Genomic DNA, 15,965 nt, shown 5'->3' with positions numbered 1-15,965 from the left:
AACCCCAGAAGCCCTGCCCAGTGGTTTCCTCCTCCCAGCAGAAATCCTTATGGTCTTGAGTGTCTCCTCTCCCCCACTTTGCAGAAATTCGGCCCATGAATTATTGTTTTGACACCTGTCATAAGTAGCTTGTTGACTGTTCTAACGTGGAGGTACTTAGCTGGTGAAATGCCCGACATTCACATGACCAATGCCTCACCCAGGGCCTCTTCCAATTTGCAGCCAGGCACAAGCTAGGATGAATGAAATGGAGCGAGGGGGCCAGGCCTGCTTCTGTTTTCTGTTTTCATGAAACGCCAGATTTGTTTCCCCTACAGCCGCCGTCTCCCACTTAATTGTGCATTGAAATAGGATTGGAGGTTAGTTGCGCCTTCCCTCGTGATGCCTTGGCAAACGTGACTGTCTTACCAACATGGGAAAAATCAGATACCCACCCCCACCCCCCGCAGCCGAAAGGAGGGGGGGGATACACATACCCCAGCAAAAGCCGTGGAGCAATGAGAATGATGATGAAGTGGAACAGCCAATAATGTGAGCGGCTTAAGCAACAGGGAGAAGCATCAGGGAGATGCTTCCTTCTGGGTCTTAAATACAGAGGCCAGGAATTAACAAGAGAGACCTGAAATTGAATGAAGCGCTTGGAGCGTTTCTGTGTCTGTGAAAGAGTTTGCCACAATCTAATCATCTGTTCAGTGGCTGTGTCACGGAGTCTGCAAACAGCAGTCCATGAATCCGCTGGCTTCCCACCCGAGGTGTGGGGCAGAATCACGTGTTTCAGCCCCCAGCCAGCCAAAGGGGGGAGGGGTGGTGAGGAGCCCTTTGGGATCACCTGGAGTGTGGGAGGTGAGACCTCTGGGCACAGGTGGGGTTTTGCATGACGAGTCCTCTGAGGTCACTTGGGGTGTTCAGCCTCCTCCCCCGAGGCCGCCTGGCCTCCATCTCCGGGGTTCCCAGGTCTGGTTTCTCTGTCCCCTTCCCTGAATCACCGGGGTGCTTCCCACAGTTAAGCCTCTTTTCCTCCTGAGCCCAAGAACAATACGGAGACATTCACAGCAAATGGGATTTATGTTATTTCCCTTTCATCATTTAATTACGTGCTCTGATTTTTGAAACTGAACACACATGGTGAAAAATTTGAAAGCCCAGCTTCATAATACATGTCAACAGTCTCTGCCCACATCTCTCTTTCCAATCCCTGGTTTCCACTCGTGCCCCCAAACAGACACCCCCTGACGTGAACTTCTTCTGTATCCTGGGGGTGCCACGGAGATGTGGACGAATATAAATATATAATCACCTTGTTCTGTGCCTTTTCCGCCCCGTGTAAGTTGGATCTCTGGCTTGATCAGCACTGAAAGGGCTGCCTGGGTCCACAATACATCCACGGAGCAGGCTGACCACAGTAACCCCCAGACCTGCTCTCTCTTGTAACAACTCAAGTAGTTTCCAGTCTTTTCTTGTGACCAACAAGGCTTCGGCTTTGGCCAGTGTGTGAGGAATCCAGGATACAAATTCCCAGAGGGACAGAGGGCCTAGGTAAACATTCCCCCCACCCCCACCAGAAAGTGCAAAGAAGCCACTGGAAGCATTATACACAAAGCAAACCCAAACATCTCAGAACTCCAGAAATCACCCAAAGGCGTACAAAACTGAAAAGCATTTGTTCAAGAAAAACTGCTGAGTTTTGGCGAGAGCAGCTGGATCTGTGGCTTTTCGACTTGGCCACTCCAGCCCCATGTCCCAGCTTCATGACCCAGCTGTTGCCACTGGGTACAGAGACGATTTGGGGGGGTATGTGTGCCACGCCTGCCTGACCTTAGAATAAACTATTTGCAGGCTTCACTGAGCCTCAGTGTCTGTCCCCATCCTTGAAGCAGTAATCAGTAGTTCCCTTGCTTTGGTCACTGTCCCAGTTGAATGGAGCATCCCTGTGTTTTAACCCCTGGCGTCCGTGCTGGCCCACACTTTTCTCACTTGCTGAGTGTGACTTTCTTTCGGGCCGTACCCACAGCATATGGAGGTTCCCAGGCTAGGGGTCGCTTCGGAGCTACAGCTGCCAGCCTACACCACAGCTCACAGCCAGATCCTTAACCCACTGAGCGAGGCCAGGGGTCAAACCCGCAACCTCATGTGGATTCGTTTCTGCTGTGTCACAACGGGAACTCCGAGAGTGACTTTCTTGTGGTTGTGACCCAGTCAGCCAGGGCGGAGGGGTGGAGGGTGCCGGTATTGCTGCATATTCCTATCTGTTAGCTTCTTCCATCTTCCCTGATCTCTGGAGGCTTCCTCATCACAGGTGAGAAAAAGAGGGCCGATGAGGCAGCCCGGCTGTCAGGAGCTGCCAGGTGAGGAGGTGGTCAGTTAAGGTGAGAGCCCCGCTGACAGCGTTTATTCTCTGTTCATTGTGAGGGCTAATCATCAAAGTGTTATTCACGTATCTCAATAGGAGAAGCAAGGGGCTAAAGAGGCAGAGGAACCAGTTTCCCCGTGCTCTGCTCCAGGGACCAGCGGGAACACTAATGGCGCATTGCTGAGTGGGGTCAGAAGGAGAGCCTCCTGCTAAGTCATGGGCCCTGGAGCCGGGGAGCGGGAAGTGGGAGAAGGGCTGGGAGTGGGCGGTACTGACCTCTGAGGCAGAGCAGGAATGAGTGTCTGCACGGCCCCAGGATAAGGGGGCTCAGCAGAGGTGCTTTGGAAAGACCCCAGGCTGGGCCCCCATAAAGAGGCCAGGAATGCAGGTGTCCAGGCCAAGAATGCAGATATGTGGGTATTGTGACCCGCCAGGGTAGGATCTGCCCTGAAACTCTCTTCAGAGCCTGGGCTGCTCCGCTGCACCCCATGTCTCAGATGGGGCCGCTTTTCCTGTGAGGCCTGCCAGGTAAAGCCTTGTCACTGCCTGTGGTCAGACCTGAAAGGTCCCACGTGGCCTGGAGCTGGTCTCCTCACCGACTCTGTAAACGACCTCAGGACCCTGTAGGGGAAGGAAATCAGGGCGGTGGGGGAGCTCATCCACTTCTCCTGCTGTCATGTGCCTGGTTGGGCTCCTGTTCTGGACCTTGGAAAGCTGCCCATGAGAGGGGCGGGTTGTGCTGGAGCCTCTGCTGAGACCCTTCCACCCTCTAGGGGGCTCAGCCCCCCAAGAGGAGCCTTCCAGCAGGTCCCCAGCAAGGAGGGAGCGTTAGGCCGAAGAGGAAGGGCCCTCTGCCCTGGCTTCAGTGCATCCCACAGCTTAGGCCCTGGGGCGGGGGCAGGAAGTGAGAGCCAGGCTGTGCCAGGGGCTTTGCAGACATGGTTTCTTACTGTTTTGAGGCTCAGATCACACTTGAGGTAATTACTGCTCTTTCTCATCAAATGAAGAAACCAGGTTCAGAAGACTTCAGTAAGCGACCCAGGGTCACACCTGGGAGCACATGCCAGAAGGAGGTTGGCACCAGGTCTGTCTGAATCTGAGGTCGCCCTCTGCTTGCCCCGGTGCTGGGCAGAGGGTTGCTGGCTTTGATGTGCTCCTGGAAACTAAGCCCTGGGATGGTTGGCTGTCTTTCCTCAGAAGCACAGATGTGGGCTCCCAGAAGGCAGTCTTGCAGGTGGTCTAAGTTCAAGACATATCTTCTCTTGCTCCTGGAGACCCACCAGTGTGGTGGGCGCTGCCGGGTGGACTCAGATGTCCTACAGGTGCGGCGCCGGCCCTCACCTGTGCTTCTCCTTGTGCAGGTGAACATTGGCATCCTCATCGCCGTGACCAGGGTCATTTCCCAGATCAGCGCTGACAACTACAAGATACATGGAGATCCCAGCGCCTTCAAGTAAGCTGATCCCTGGGCTCTCAGTCCTGCCACCCCCCACAGAGGCTGCCCCGGGGTTAGCAGGAGGGCCGGTCACACTCCCAGACTTGCTTGGTGTCCTCTTGATGTCATGCGGAGCACGGGGCTCGTGTCCCCATCAGTCTCTGACCAGGATCAGCCTCCTTGCCCAGCTCACTGCCAACCTTTGTGAAAGAGGGGCATTTATTAGATGCTGCTTTGCCCCCTGGTGAGGGGAGCTTGCCCTGGGGCAAGAGGGTTCTGGAGCCCGATTGCCCTGCCTGTCAGTCCTGCCTCAGCCCTCATGTCCACTGGGACCTAGTGAGCTCTTTCACCCCTCCATGCCCGGCTTTCTCCTTCTGTGTGATGGGGATGATAGTGTGGTCTCCCAGGCTGTGTCCTGAGGAGGGTGGAACTTGCTGATCTGCTCTGGGGCTGGTCCATCTGGAGAAAGAGCACGTGTCTCTGGGACGGATTCCACCCCCACACTAGCTGCCTCCTGTGCTTTCCTGGCTCTGCAGATTGCAAGTGACAGAAAACCCAACACAAACTGGCTAAAGCAAAAGGCGTGGAGTTCCCTGGTGGCCCAGTGGATTAAGGACCTAGTAGTGTCACTGCAGCAACTTGGGTCGCTGCTGCAGTGCAGTTTTGATCCCTGGCCCGGGAACTTCCACATGCCATGGGCACAGCCCCCAAAAATAAAGAAATAAAGCAAAAGGCACATGTATCAACACAGGCAACCTTAAGTCCGGTAGTGTGTCTAAAATGGCTTGGTCCAGGGGATCAAATATTATCACCGAGACCCAGTTCCTTCTGCATGTCTCAGCACTACTGAGTTGGGGCTGCACTTCTCAGCCCTTCTCAGCTTCATGCTGGGGTGGACTCTGCCTCCTGGTGACAAAATGGCTGCAATAGGAGGTTCAGGTCCAGGGAAAATTGCATCTCTTTCCAAAACAATCAGAGGTCCTGAGCCTGGAAGCCAAGACTCAGCCTGAGCCACTTGGCCATCTCTGAATCAGTCACAGTGGATGGAAGTCACCAGTTAACCCAGGCCTGAGCCTCATGGTCCACCCTGTCTCTGGGGTACAGTTAGCACCCCCAAACCACAGGGTCAGGAAATGGGGGAGGTGGCTGCTCTGAGGGAATTTGGGGCTGTTATATAAAACAGGGCACCCCTGTGGGACAGCTGCCATTCTGTAAGTTACTTTACCTGCACTATAACTCTTCTGAAAGGGAGAACAGTAAATACATCAGCAGCAGATCGATAAGACAGTTATTCCGTAATGAATTCCAAACACTGTAAATTAACCTGACAGGTGGCTACAGCTCTCTTGGGCTTTTTCAGCCCCTGGAAAACTTCTAGATGCTCTGGGGTCAGGGGTCAGTTCCCCTCCTCTTACATCAGGGAGAACAGTCAGCGCTGCCTGGTGAGGCCGCCTGTCCCCCGCAACCCTGCGGGGCCTGGCCAGGGAGGAGCCCCAGCCTTCCTTCCCCCAACCTTGGCCCCCAGGCCCTCCCCTCGAGCTCAGGGCTGTGGTTCTCACTGCCACATCTGACCTGTTGTTGCTGCACCCAGAGCGTACCCGCCCCTTCTTTCTGCACCGTGGCCCTGGGAGGCAGCTGTGCCCATGACACCTCTCGCTCTCTGTAGGGGCCTGGTCCCCCAAGTGGGGGCTGACATGGGGGAGGTGGGGGCCAGGATCCTGCCTCTGGGGAACCATGGCTGGTGGCCCTGCCGCTGTGGCCTTCTGTGTCCTGCACGTGACACAATGCCCCAGGACCAACCTTCTGGAGAGAGTCCTGTCCACCCCTGACTCTCTGCTGTCACCCAGGGTGCCCCCTGCACTGGCTCCTCTTCTTCAAGTGGCTGAGCCAGATCCTGGGTCGCTTCCTCCCTCCCTTCTTAGTCTTCCTATGTGACTGTCCCCTCCCCAGGCTGGTGAAGCAGGAGCCCAGGAGCCTCGGGGGTGGGAAGACAGAACTCCGCCTCCTCCCCTGGCATCTGGGCTTCTGGCTCCTCCCTCCTCGCCTCCTGGTTTCGGGGTGGCTGCTTCCTTCATGCCCAGCAGCTCAGGGCTCAGAGACTAACCAGTGAGGAGCTTCCTTAGGAGCTGGTAGCAGGCTGCCTTCCACCTGCTTTCTAGCCTCTGTTTATTGGCCTTGATTCCAGACTCCCCAGGAGGTAGCAGAGAACATTCAGTTTGCCCAAATGAGGCTGGGGGTGTGGTATGGGGTAGGGAGAAAGGTGAGAGCCATAGGGAGCTGCAAGGAGTAGAGGACACAAGGGGTGAGGACCTGAAGCCGGCGTGGTCCTGGGGGAAAGGGGGGAGTGCTGGGGAGTAATATAGGACTGGCCAGCGTCCCCCACATGTCCAGGCCACTTGTGCATGGATCCTGCTTACTTCTGCCTGTGACAAGGGGACCTAACAGCTCTGGATCCGTTAACAAGAGTCTTCAGAGAGCCTCAACTGGAGGAACTTCCCCTGAGATTTTTATCACTTATTACTTTATTTTTCAAGTAAAAATGAACCATCACTTTCAAAGTAGCACATTTGATACCTACTTCTTAGCAGCTGCTCCTTTCAATTATAGGTTTTCCAGAATCTAAAGACTGAAGTTGACTAATTCATGATGGTTTGTTTCCCAGACTCAGGTTTTTGAACTGTATTAACTTTATGAAAACGCACGACTACAGCTTCCCTAAGAGCTGACATGTGTGAACAGCCCTCTGTTTTACAGGCATTTGCCTCCAGGACCTGTAGGTGCCGGGAGCTGGGGCTTCTGACCAGGAGGTGCCTGGATCCGTGTATGGCACTTTTGCACATTCATCCATTTGTCCACCTTCATCCATTCAGTGGTCACTTCCTGAGAGCCCGCTGATCCTGGCGCTGTGCTGTGCTTTGTGGCTGTGGAGATACAGAGAAAGTCCAGCCTTTAGAGAACTCACAGTCATGTCAGTCACTGAGCTAAGGGATGAGGGATGCGGCAGTTGCTGAGCTGTGCAGCATGGCTGCCATCATTTTTTTTCTTCTTAGGGCTGTACCTGCAGCATGAGGAAGTTCCCAGGCTAGAGGTTGAATCTGAGCTGCATCTGCCGGCCTATACCACAGCCACAGCAACACGGGATCCAAGCCACATTTGCATCCGAGCCACCTGCACTGCAGCTCGTGGCAATGCCAGATCCTTAACCCACTGAATGAGGCCAAGGATTGAACCAACATCCTCATGGATACTAGTTGGGTTCTTAACCCACTGAGCCACAGTGGGAACTCCTAGGCTTTTCTCTAATGCTCACACACAGAAAACCCCTCATGGAAACAGATGTTTCAGGAGTCAGGATAGCCTGGGCTTCAGTTAGCATGAGATGATTTGCATGGTGTATCAGAGACAGCTAGGACTGAGACAGCCTTGTGAGCATGGCCCCCATGCCAGCTCTCTTCTGGGCTCTGCAGACACTGGGGCACCAAGATCCTTCCTCTCTCGGAACTCACCTTCCAGGGCTGAACCTACAGGTGCCCCAGGGCTGGATGTGTCTCCCACCCACTGAGCTCCCAGGCTCTGCTCGCCTTCATGGCACTGGGATAAGCATTTCTATCAACAGGGCCACCGGCCAGAGCCCATGCCCAGTACAGCAGGAGCGGAGTTGTCAGCTTGGCCCAGAGCTGGGGACCCTGTCTTCTTCGTCCGAGGGGGTCAGTTGCTCATCACCCAAGGTCACCTGCAGTGAGGAACCCATGTCTTGCCTCAGCAAGGGCTATCTACTCCCATCCAGAGCCTCGCATCTAGATCCACCCTGCCCGCCCACCATCCCGAGTGGCCACCCCTGTTTCTCTTGCAGATTGACAGCCAAAGCTGTGGCTGTGCTGCTGCCCATCCTGGGAACCTCGTGGCTCTTTGGTGTGCTTGCTGTCAACAGTGAGGCCGTCGTCTTCCAATACATGTTTGCCATACTCAACTCCTTACAGGTAAGGGCCCAGTAGCAAGGTTGGGTAGGTGAGCTGGTGCTCAGCTTTGCAAGTGGACACTCCGTTCCCTCCATACACACAGCTGGTGAGCCCGTAGTGAAACTGACAGCACTAACAGCCTGAACCTGGCCAGAACAGATTGGGATTTGAGCCCACGTGCTGGGACTTGAACCCAGCCAAAACCCAGACTGGGACTTGAACCCACGTGCTGGGACTCAAACCCAACCTAAAGCCAGATTGGGACTTAAACCCACGGTTTTAAATTTGAGTTTCTCACCCTGTGTCTGGACTCACTAAGGTTCAGGTTCTTCATGTCTCCACGCAGAAGGAATTCAGTGAGAGACAAAGTGATAGGCAAGAAATAGATTTATTAGGATAGGCTGCTTGTGAGAGATGCTCGAGGGCAGGCCCGGAAGCTCTGCCCCGAGGATCCGGTGGGCCACAGTTTTATCCTCCAAGAGGAGAGGGGGTTGGAAAGGCCTGCCTCTTCTTTTCTAGGAGCAGCAGCTCCTCCTTAGTATCCCATAAGGTGTGTATTCAAATCAGCAGAAGGGCGCTCCTCAGACTCTTGCCCTTGGTCTGAATCTCAATGCAGGCCTCATCCCGTCCCCCAGCCAAGGACGTGAGGCAATTCTCACACCTCCACTAGTCGAGCAAGGCTGCCTGGTGCTGATGGTGTCTTGAATTTACAGTCGTCTCCCAGCATCCCCCAGGTTTTCCTCTTTATCTACAATCCCCCACTGGGACTTCTACAACCACCTGTGCCTACACTATCCCTATCAATAGCACGGGGGGCGTTCCCAAGGACCAAGCACAGAGGCACCGAAGGGGGTGCAAGCCAGAGGCTCTGAGCAAACAAGGCATGCTGGACCCCTTTCACAGCAGGGCCACCTCATCCTCTGGTCAGAATCTGGGGGAGGCACATCCAGGCCTGAGTGGAAGACGGTCAGCATGTGGACAGCTCCGCAAAGGGAGTCAGGCGTGGAGAGGTGGGGTGTGGGGGGATACCTCGAATTCTGAGTTCTCACCTGCTCTCGAATGAAGGACAGAAAGGGTGACAGCCTGGAAACCAGGGACTTGGGATCCCTAGAGTCTGAGTCCCCAAAGGCAGGGCAGCGGTAAATGCCCATGGCCATACACAGCCCACACCACCAAGCCACAGGTCAAATCCTGGCAAATACCACTGCAGTGCAACCCAGCCCTCACTGTGACAGCCTCAGTGGATCTTCACAACCAGCGACTGTTGTCAGGGCTTCTAATCTGTAATACGCCCCCATCCCTAGTTTCTGTCTGGTTGTTTGCAGTGAAAGGTGACGCAGTCCTGCTGCAGCCCGTACACACTCCAGGTCCTGGGCTCCCCGTTTCTCCTCTCTGTGTCCCAGTTTCCTCCTCCATAAAGCAGGAACAGTAATAGGACCCACTTCACAGAGCTGTTTTTAGCACTAAAAGACATGACGCGTGCGAAGTGTTTGCCTGGTACCTGACACAGAGTAGCAATCTCTAGATGTCTGGGGACACCCTCTCCTTGGGTCTGTTTTCATTGTTATCATCATCCTCAGTCTGCAGGGGGGGAGGATCCCAAGGCTCAGTTTAGCTGATGAGCTCATGTTCTCCCCTAAGTCCGTCCCCAGCACGTTTGTTCCTTTTCTGGGTTAAGCCTGTCTGGGAATCCACCTGTTTTTCTTTCTTTTTTTTTCCAATGGCTGCACCTGCAGCATGTGGAAGTTCCCAGGCTAGGGGTGGAATCAGAGCTGCAGCTGCCAGCCTACACCACAGCCACAGCAACGCCGGATCCGAGCTGCATGCACAATCTATACAGCAGCTTGCTGCAATGCCAGATTCTTTACCCACTGAATGAGGCCAGGATTGAACCCGCATCCTCATGGAGAAAACATCAGGTTCTTAACCCACTGAACCACAATGGGAACTCTGAATCCACCTGTCTTTGGATCTTGGTCCAAGTAGCAGAGCCACCTCTGAACCTTGGTTATGGTGGCTGCCTGCATCTAGGTTGTATTCCAGGCTGCCCTTCCCCTCATGGGCTCCAGACCTTAGGACCCAGCATCACAGCTCACTCTTCAGCTCCCCAACACCCAGCCCCACTAGCGCCACTCCCAGAGTCCCTTGGCGGCATTGGGAAGAACCCTCAGAAAAGTTTGTAACAAAATGCAAGAGGCTCTAATTCTGTGTTTTTCTTCTTTTCCTTCCCAGGGATTTTTCATCTTCCTCTTTCATTGTCTCCTGAATTCAGAGGTATGTCTGCTCCACTTCCTGAGCTGGTTTTTCAATTCAGAGAGCAGAAACAGTGTCGTTCCATCAGGCTGGTGGGTGGGAATATGTAATCCTGAATAAGCCTTGGTATTGGTGACAGGTTGTGTGCAGGGGGCTGCTTTCCATCAGGTCTTTCTCCATCCCAGTTGCTAAGCAACATACATCCTCCCTCACTGATGTCATGCAGACACTGCTGGCTGTGTGGAGGACCAGGGGAGATGGAGACAGTGTGGAATAGCTGATTTGGGAATCAGGACCTTTCTTGGCATGTGGCATATTAGGGAGAGTAAAAGACAGATGTGCTCCCAGCACATTCTCCCCAAAGGCTTTCAGGAAACTGGCTGGGGGTGTAAGGACTCCTGACTGCAGGGGTGAGAAGGGACTTTTGTGATGTGGCCTCTAAGGGCACTGGCGTACCTGGAGTGGGCTCATTCTTCTCGGTGCTGTCTGGGGGCATTGCACCTGCCACACCTTTGGCCCTGGGGATGGGGGAGGCTGCTCTAGACCCTGTTTCTAGGGACTCATAATCCATGGGAAAAGTTTTGTCCTTATTGTAGGCTTGGCCTATGTTTCTTGGCCTTGGAACCCCTTCCAGGCTGCGGTCATGGGGAAATGCCTCTGGAATGGTAACTGAGAATGTGCAAAAGCATCGCCACATGTGTGCTTTTCCAGGAGAGTCCATCCTTTTGCAGGAGGATAAGTCAGACAGGGAGGGAGGAGATGTGGGGGTGGGGTGGGGCAAGATGAGGATGGTGGTGGCCCGTGGAGGAGGGGTCATGTGATTGCAAAGACCAAGGAACAGCCCATGCAGAGCCTGAGACCAATCCGCATGGCAGAAGGCAGGGCAAGGATGCAGCCTCAGAACCACCCTTGGCCCGCCCCTGCACGCATTTTCTCCATTTACTTCTTTGTGTGGTTTCTGCACAGGTCACACACCTGCCCCATGCTATTCATTGTGGGGTGTGTCCTGTCTTCCTGCCCAGAACTGTGAGGTCAGCAAAGACCAGGCCAGATCCAGCTCTTTCTCCCCCTGCAGGGCTGGATACAGTGGTGGGGACAGTGTGTTTCTGCCAGATGAGCACTCGGCTCCGCAACCACTGGCTCTGCTTGGACCTGATGTTCTCAGATCCTGCCCTCATCCTGCATTTGATGTTCCAGGTCTTATATTGGCAGCGATTCCTCAAGACTGGTTAGAGTGACTTCTTACTGTTGCTTTTTTCAACTTCTGAAATTGCTTCTAATGAGCTTTCTGTTCTTCCTTTGAAGGTGAGAGCGGCTTTCAAGCATAAAACCAAAGTCTGGTCCCTCACGAGCAGCTCCACCCGCCAGGCCAACATGAAGCCCTTCAGCTCCGACATTGTGAGTGCATGTGGGGTCTTGTCTACACCCCTCCCGTGCTGGCTGATCCTGCTCTGAGTCTCTCCCATCCTCAGCCTGCAGGGACCAAGGGCTCTTTTTCTCTGTCCTCATCAGCCCCAGCCGTGGACTTGCTCCAGGTCCACTAAGCCTCTGCCTTATGGAGGACCAAGTGATGCTGAGGCTGCGTCTCTTAAATCCTAAGCCCCAGTGCCTCCCTCCCTCCTTCCCTGAGCTCCATCATCTGCACCATCAGTGTTGGAGGCCCGGCTTGGGTGCTGGTCCTTGCTCTTCAGTCTTTTCACACCTGACAGGTTTGCAGGTGGCACGACTTCTGGACTGATGTCACACCCAACAGGGTCCCTGTCCTTGCAAAATCATTCAGCCCTCGCTCCTCCATTTCCCAGGGCCAGTACTTCTTATGTTGACTTAGGGGGATGGAAGACGGATGGTGGTCATGCTGATGATATCCCCCGGAGGCTAAAAGTCACAGGGTGCAGCCCTCTCTCTACATCAGGTCTTTTCTCCTACAGATGCCTGAGAAATTGGGTCTGGATTGTCAGAGGTCTGAACAAGCTGCCTCCAGTGCTGGGCTTGATTCACCCTCCTCCTGGGGGAAGTGGTCCCTCCTCCTTCGGCCCTGCAGACCTGCAGTCCGCCCCCCTCCCCCCGTCTTCGGGCCACCTGGAACAGGCGAGGCTGTGCTTTCTTACTGCACTGCTGCCTCAAACCCATCATTCAGGCCCTCATCCAGGGGCCCCATCCTGTCCGTCCACAGGAAGTTCTTTGCAGACAGCCCTGAATCAAAGTGTGCCCAGCCCATTCCAGCATCCGGTTGCCATCTCTGCAGTTGCTTTGCTTATTCATTTGCTTGACGGCCATTCTCTGCCTCCCTGGTTGGAATGTGAGCTCCCTCAGGGCCAGGGTCTGGTTGACTTTGCTCACTGATGTGACCCCATAGCCCGCATCCGTCTCCCCCATCCGCTCGATAATCAATGTAGAAGGAATGAGTAATAGATGGATGAATAGAGGAGAGAATGAATGAATAAATAAATGAACAGAAGGATAGATGGATGAATGAATGACTGCGCGGGTGAGTGCACCCTGGAATCTGGGAACCACAAGAGAAACCCTAGCAGAGAGGGAGGGAAGTGCGCCCTCTAGAGCTCAGGGGCCTCATTTTTCTAGGGAGCCGTGCCCCGCCCCCGCGTGGGCGGAGCCTCAGGCAACTTTCTGGCGCCCAGCTTCCCGCGCTCCCTTGGGGCTTGGGTTTGCGTCTTGGACCATAGTTTTCACTTCTCGCTCCTTTGTGGTTTGCAGATGAACGGGACCCGGCCTGGCACAGGCTCCAGCAGGCTCAGCCCCTGGGACAAGAGCAGCCACTCCGCGCACCGCGTGGACCTGTCCGCTGTGTGAACAGAGAGGCCGCTAACCCGGCCGGCCTGCCTCTCAGAACCCCTCCACCCCCTGCCAACAAACCGCAAGATACTCTATCTTCGCCAGCGGGACCCTCACCTCGCTGCTGTCTGAGCCCCCGTGACAGCCCTTCTGGCCCGTGACCCGCCCCTTGTGACAGAGCCCACCGTTCAGCCTGTAGCCCAATACACAGCGACTGGCGGTCGCCTTGTGGGCTGAGTGACTGCCTCCAGGGTCCTGGAACACACTGCATCCCTTCCCCTCGATCACTGCAAGGGCACCCAGCATTGGACCTTTCATACTGTGCACACACAAGATCCGGAGGCCATGGCACTGGGAGGGAAGTTTAGCCTCTGCACAGCAGCGGTGGGGGCTTTGGGCTAGAGAGGTCCTGCGGGGGGAGGGTCGGGCGAAGGCAGCTGAGGGGGCACATGGGGAAATGTAGGAGTGTTTTCCACCTGCTGATTCCACCCAGCATCCAGGCACCCGCCAAAGAGTGACTCTGCAGGGTGACGCTAGCGTTGGCCACCTCTGGTTGTGCGGCCGTGCTGGGCCTCCACTGATGGCCAAGGGCTTTGGGCTGGAGGCTCCGGCGGCCTAGGCTCTCTCTGTGCGCGTGCGCGGGGGTCTCGCCAAGGTGAAGAGCCAGGTGGGGTCTTCCACTTGGAGAGCTTCTCAAGAGGGTTGGCTCCTTAGATTCAAAATCAGCCTTAAAATCTCCCCCTTTTCTGGAACCCGAGCCTCCTCTATGTTCACGGTGGCCCAGCAGAGCCACCGTTTTCCAAGACATAATTTCCCCTAGAAAGTTTCTTCCTCATCACTTGTAAATGCTTTTCCGGGTGTCTAAAGAGCAGATTACAGTGGAAGGTAGAAGTGAGTTCGGTCCTTGATTTCATGTTGCTTCAAGGGGAGGTCTTGACATGCAGGCACAGAGGCTGCTTGGGGTAGGCAGGGCGGTCTCAAGGACCTCGGTCCTGACTGACCTGGACAGGGAGGGGGTGACAACAGCAGTGTGTGCTGAGTTAATGTTAACTTAACAGACCCGGACACAGCCCAAGAGGAAATGGAATAATTGTTACAGTTCCACGTGCGGGTAAGATCCCTCAGGATCGCCATGGTTGGTCAACATACAGATGTGAAGCGAAAGGCCACTGAAATATGGGAAATACAGGCTGAGGAAAGGTCAGACTGTGATGACAGCATTAACAGTGTTTGTGAAAAGTGTGGGTGAGAAATTCCAACCTATTTTTGATACTGGAAACTCTTCCTTTAAAACTGTGAAGGTGAGAGCATTGAAGCCCCTTCCCCGCTTGCCCCTCTCCTCCCTTTGTGCCTGCTTCCTTTCAGAGTGAGGTTTTACAGCATTTTGCAGACCTTTTCCATCTTCAAATGCCACCTTTGTGAAGTAACTCATGCCCCAATGGCCGTAAGTGTGACAGTCACCTTCAGGCATCTCCTGCGTGGGAGGGGACTGTACCCAGATCTGCAGGTCGATGTATGGGTTAATCTTTTTTCCCTCCATCCGGGTGAGGTCCCAGATGCACCAGCCAACCAGTGCACTGTGACTGTGCTGTGTGCCCTCCCCATGGATGTGCCATGGTGGTGAACCTGGCTGATGCAGGCAGAGACCCCGGGTTTGGCGAAAAGTCGGAGCGAGCCTGACCCCTGCTCCAGGCTTCTTGTGATTCTAGAAACCAGACCACCTGTAACGCGGTCTTAGATCCTTCTCATGCCCAAGAGCACCTAGAAGTGAGAACACTGTATAACTAAGATTTACACTTGGATTTTTTTTTTTCTTATTTAGTTTTCTGGTGAAGCAAATCAAATAAGGAACTGTCTTTATTTTAGGTGGAATTCTTTGTTTTTTAACTCTCAGCATATTCACCCTACATAGATAATATATCAGGAAAAGTAATGAACAACCTTTTTTATTACTAAAGAATGGAAGTAGTGCTTTATTTATAGGCTTTAGAGTTTGGCTTCTGCAGTACTTTATTATCTACACGTAATTTGGCCAGAGATAAGAAATTGGAAAGAATCGTGTGGTTAGTTTCTAGCCCAGGAAAGATGATGAATGCCACTGATGAAATATGCTGTGACTTTCACGAAATAAAATTTAATGTCCTTCAAATAAAGTGTGGTCTTTAGCGCCTTTTGCTAGTGGAGGGTGAGCTGGACTGTGGGTTTCTTGACAAAAATCTAAGGAGAAACAAACATGAGTAAAATCCTACCCTGGGATTCACTCGACAGACTTTTTTTTTTTTTTTTTTTTTACTGCTTTCTCTGTGTCCAGCACATTCTAGCTCTGGGGACACTGAGGGACCATGCCCCGCCCTCTCAGCAGCCTTCCTGGTGGGGAGTGGGGAACACCAAGCATCCACATGGGGAAAAAAGACAGGTAATGGGGTTTATGAAGCCCGTGTTCCCCCCAGGTTAATGTATTGCACAGAATACTGGTGGTTCTTTTTGTTGTTGTTGTTGTTGTTGTTGTTGTTGGCTGTGCCCATGGTATGCGGAAGTTCCCAGGCCAGGGATCCAACCAACGCCACAGCAATGACTGAAGCCAAAGCAGTGACAATGCCAGGTCCTTAACCCCTGTGCCACTAGGGAACTCCCTGGTCTTTTTTAAAAAAATTAACAGTATATTTTATTTAAGCTAATATATCAAAAAATTATTTCAGCATATTAATATTAAAAAGAATAGTGAGCTATTTAGCATTCTATATCTATACTAACTCTTTAAATCTGGTTTATTATTTTTTATTTGTCTTTAACATTTAAAAAAATTTAATCCTTTTTTTAATTAAAGTATAGTTGCTTTACAATGTTGTGCCAGTTTCTGCTGTACAGCGAAGTGATCCAGACATACATACACATTCATTTTTTTTTTTTTTTTTTTTTTTTTGGTCTTTTTGGTCTTTTTAGGGCCACACTCAAGGCATATGGAGGTTCTCAGGCTAAGGGTCTAATTGGAGCTGTAACTCCCGGGCTACGCCAGAGCCACAGCAACACCAGATCCCAGTTGTGTCTGCGACCTGCACTGCAGCCCATGGCAATGTCGGATCCTTAACCCAATGAGCAAGGCCAGGGATGGAACCCGCAACGTCATGGTTCCTAGTTGGATTCGTTTCTGCTGAGCCGCGACAGGAACTCTGCA

At 53.3% G+C, this 15,965-nt stretch overlaps 1 protein-coding gene across 3 annotated transcripts in view; it reads left to right on the top strand.

The window, feature by feature from the left end:
* Positions 1-14,943, top strand: part of ADGRD1 (adhesion G protein-coupled receptor D1) — a 181,648-nt gene extending 166,705 nt beyond the window's left edge. For 2 of the 3 annotated variants that reach the window (XM_003483408.4, XM_021072216.2), the window contains 5 exons: positions 3,712-3,803; positions 7,639-7,765; positions 9,977-10,018; positions 11,303-11,395; positions 12,713-14,943. In XM_003483408.4, coding sequence (XP_003483456.4) covers positions 3,712-3,803; positions 7,639-7,765; positions 9,977-10,018; positions 11,303-11,395; positions 12,713-12,808 — 450 coding nt within the window. In that variant the 3' untranslated portion in view covers positions 12,809-14,943. Of the gene's footprint in view, positions 1-2,109; positions 2,165-3,711; positions 3,804-7,638; positions 7,766-9,976; positions 10,019-11,302; positions 11,396-12,712 lie in introns of those variants that run through there. The other variant, XR_014828481.1, reaches the window with a different exon arrangement.
* The last annotated feature ends 1,022 nt before the right edge of the window (positions 14,944-15,965 follow it).

The sequence above is a fragment of the Sus scrofa genome, chromosome 14, assembly GCF_054392235.1.
Source record: "Sus scrofa isolate SSC_HxYL_T2T_F1_AM1 chromosome 14, Sscrofa_HxYL_maternal_Yorkshire_Landrace_v2.0, whole genome shotgun sequence".
Lineage (NCBI taxonomy): Eukaryota > Metazoa > Chordata > Mammalia > Artiodactyla > Suidae > Sus > Sus scrofa.
Note: the sequence above shows the minus strand (reverse complement) of the source record. Positions and strands in the feature narration are given on the sequence as shown.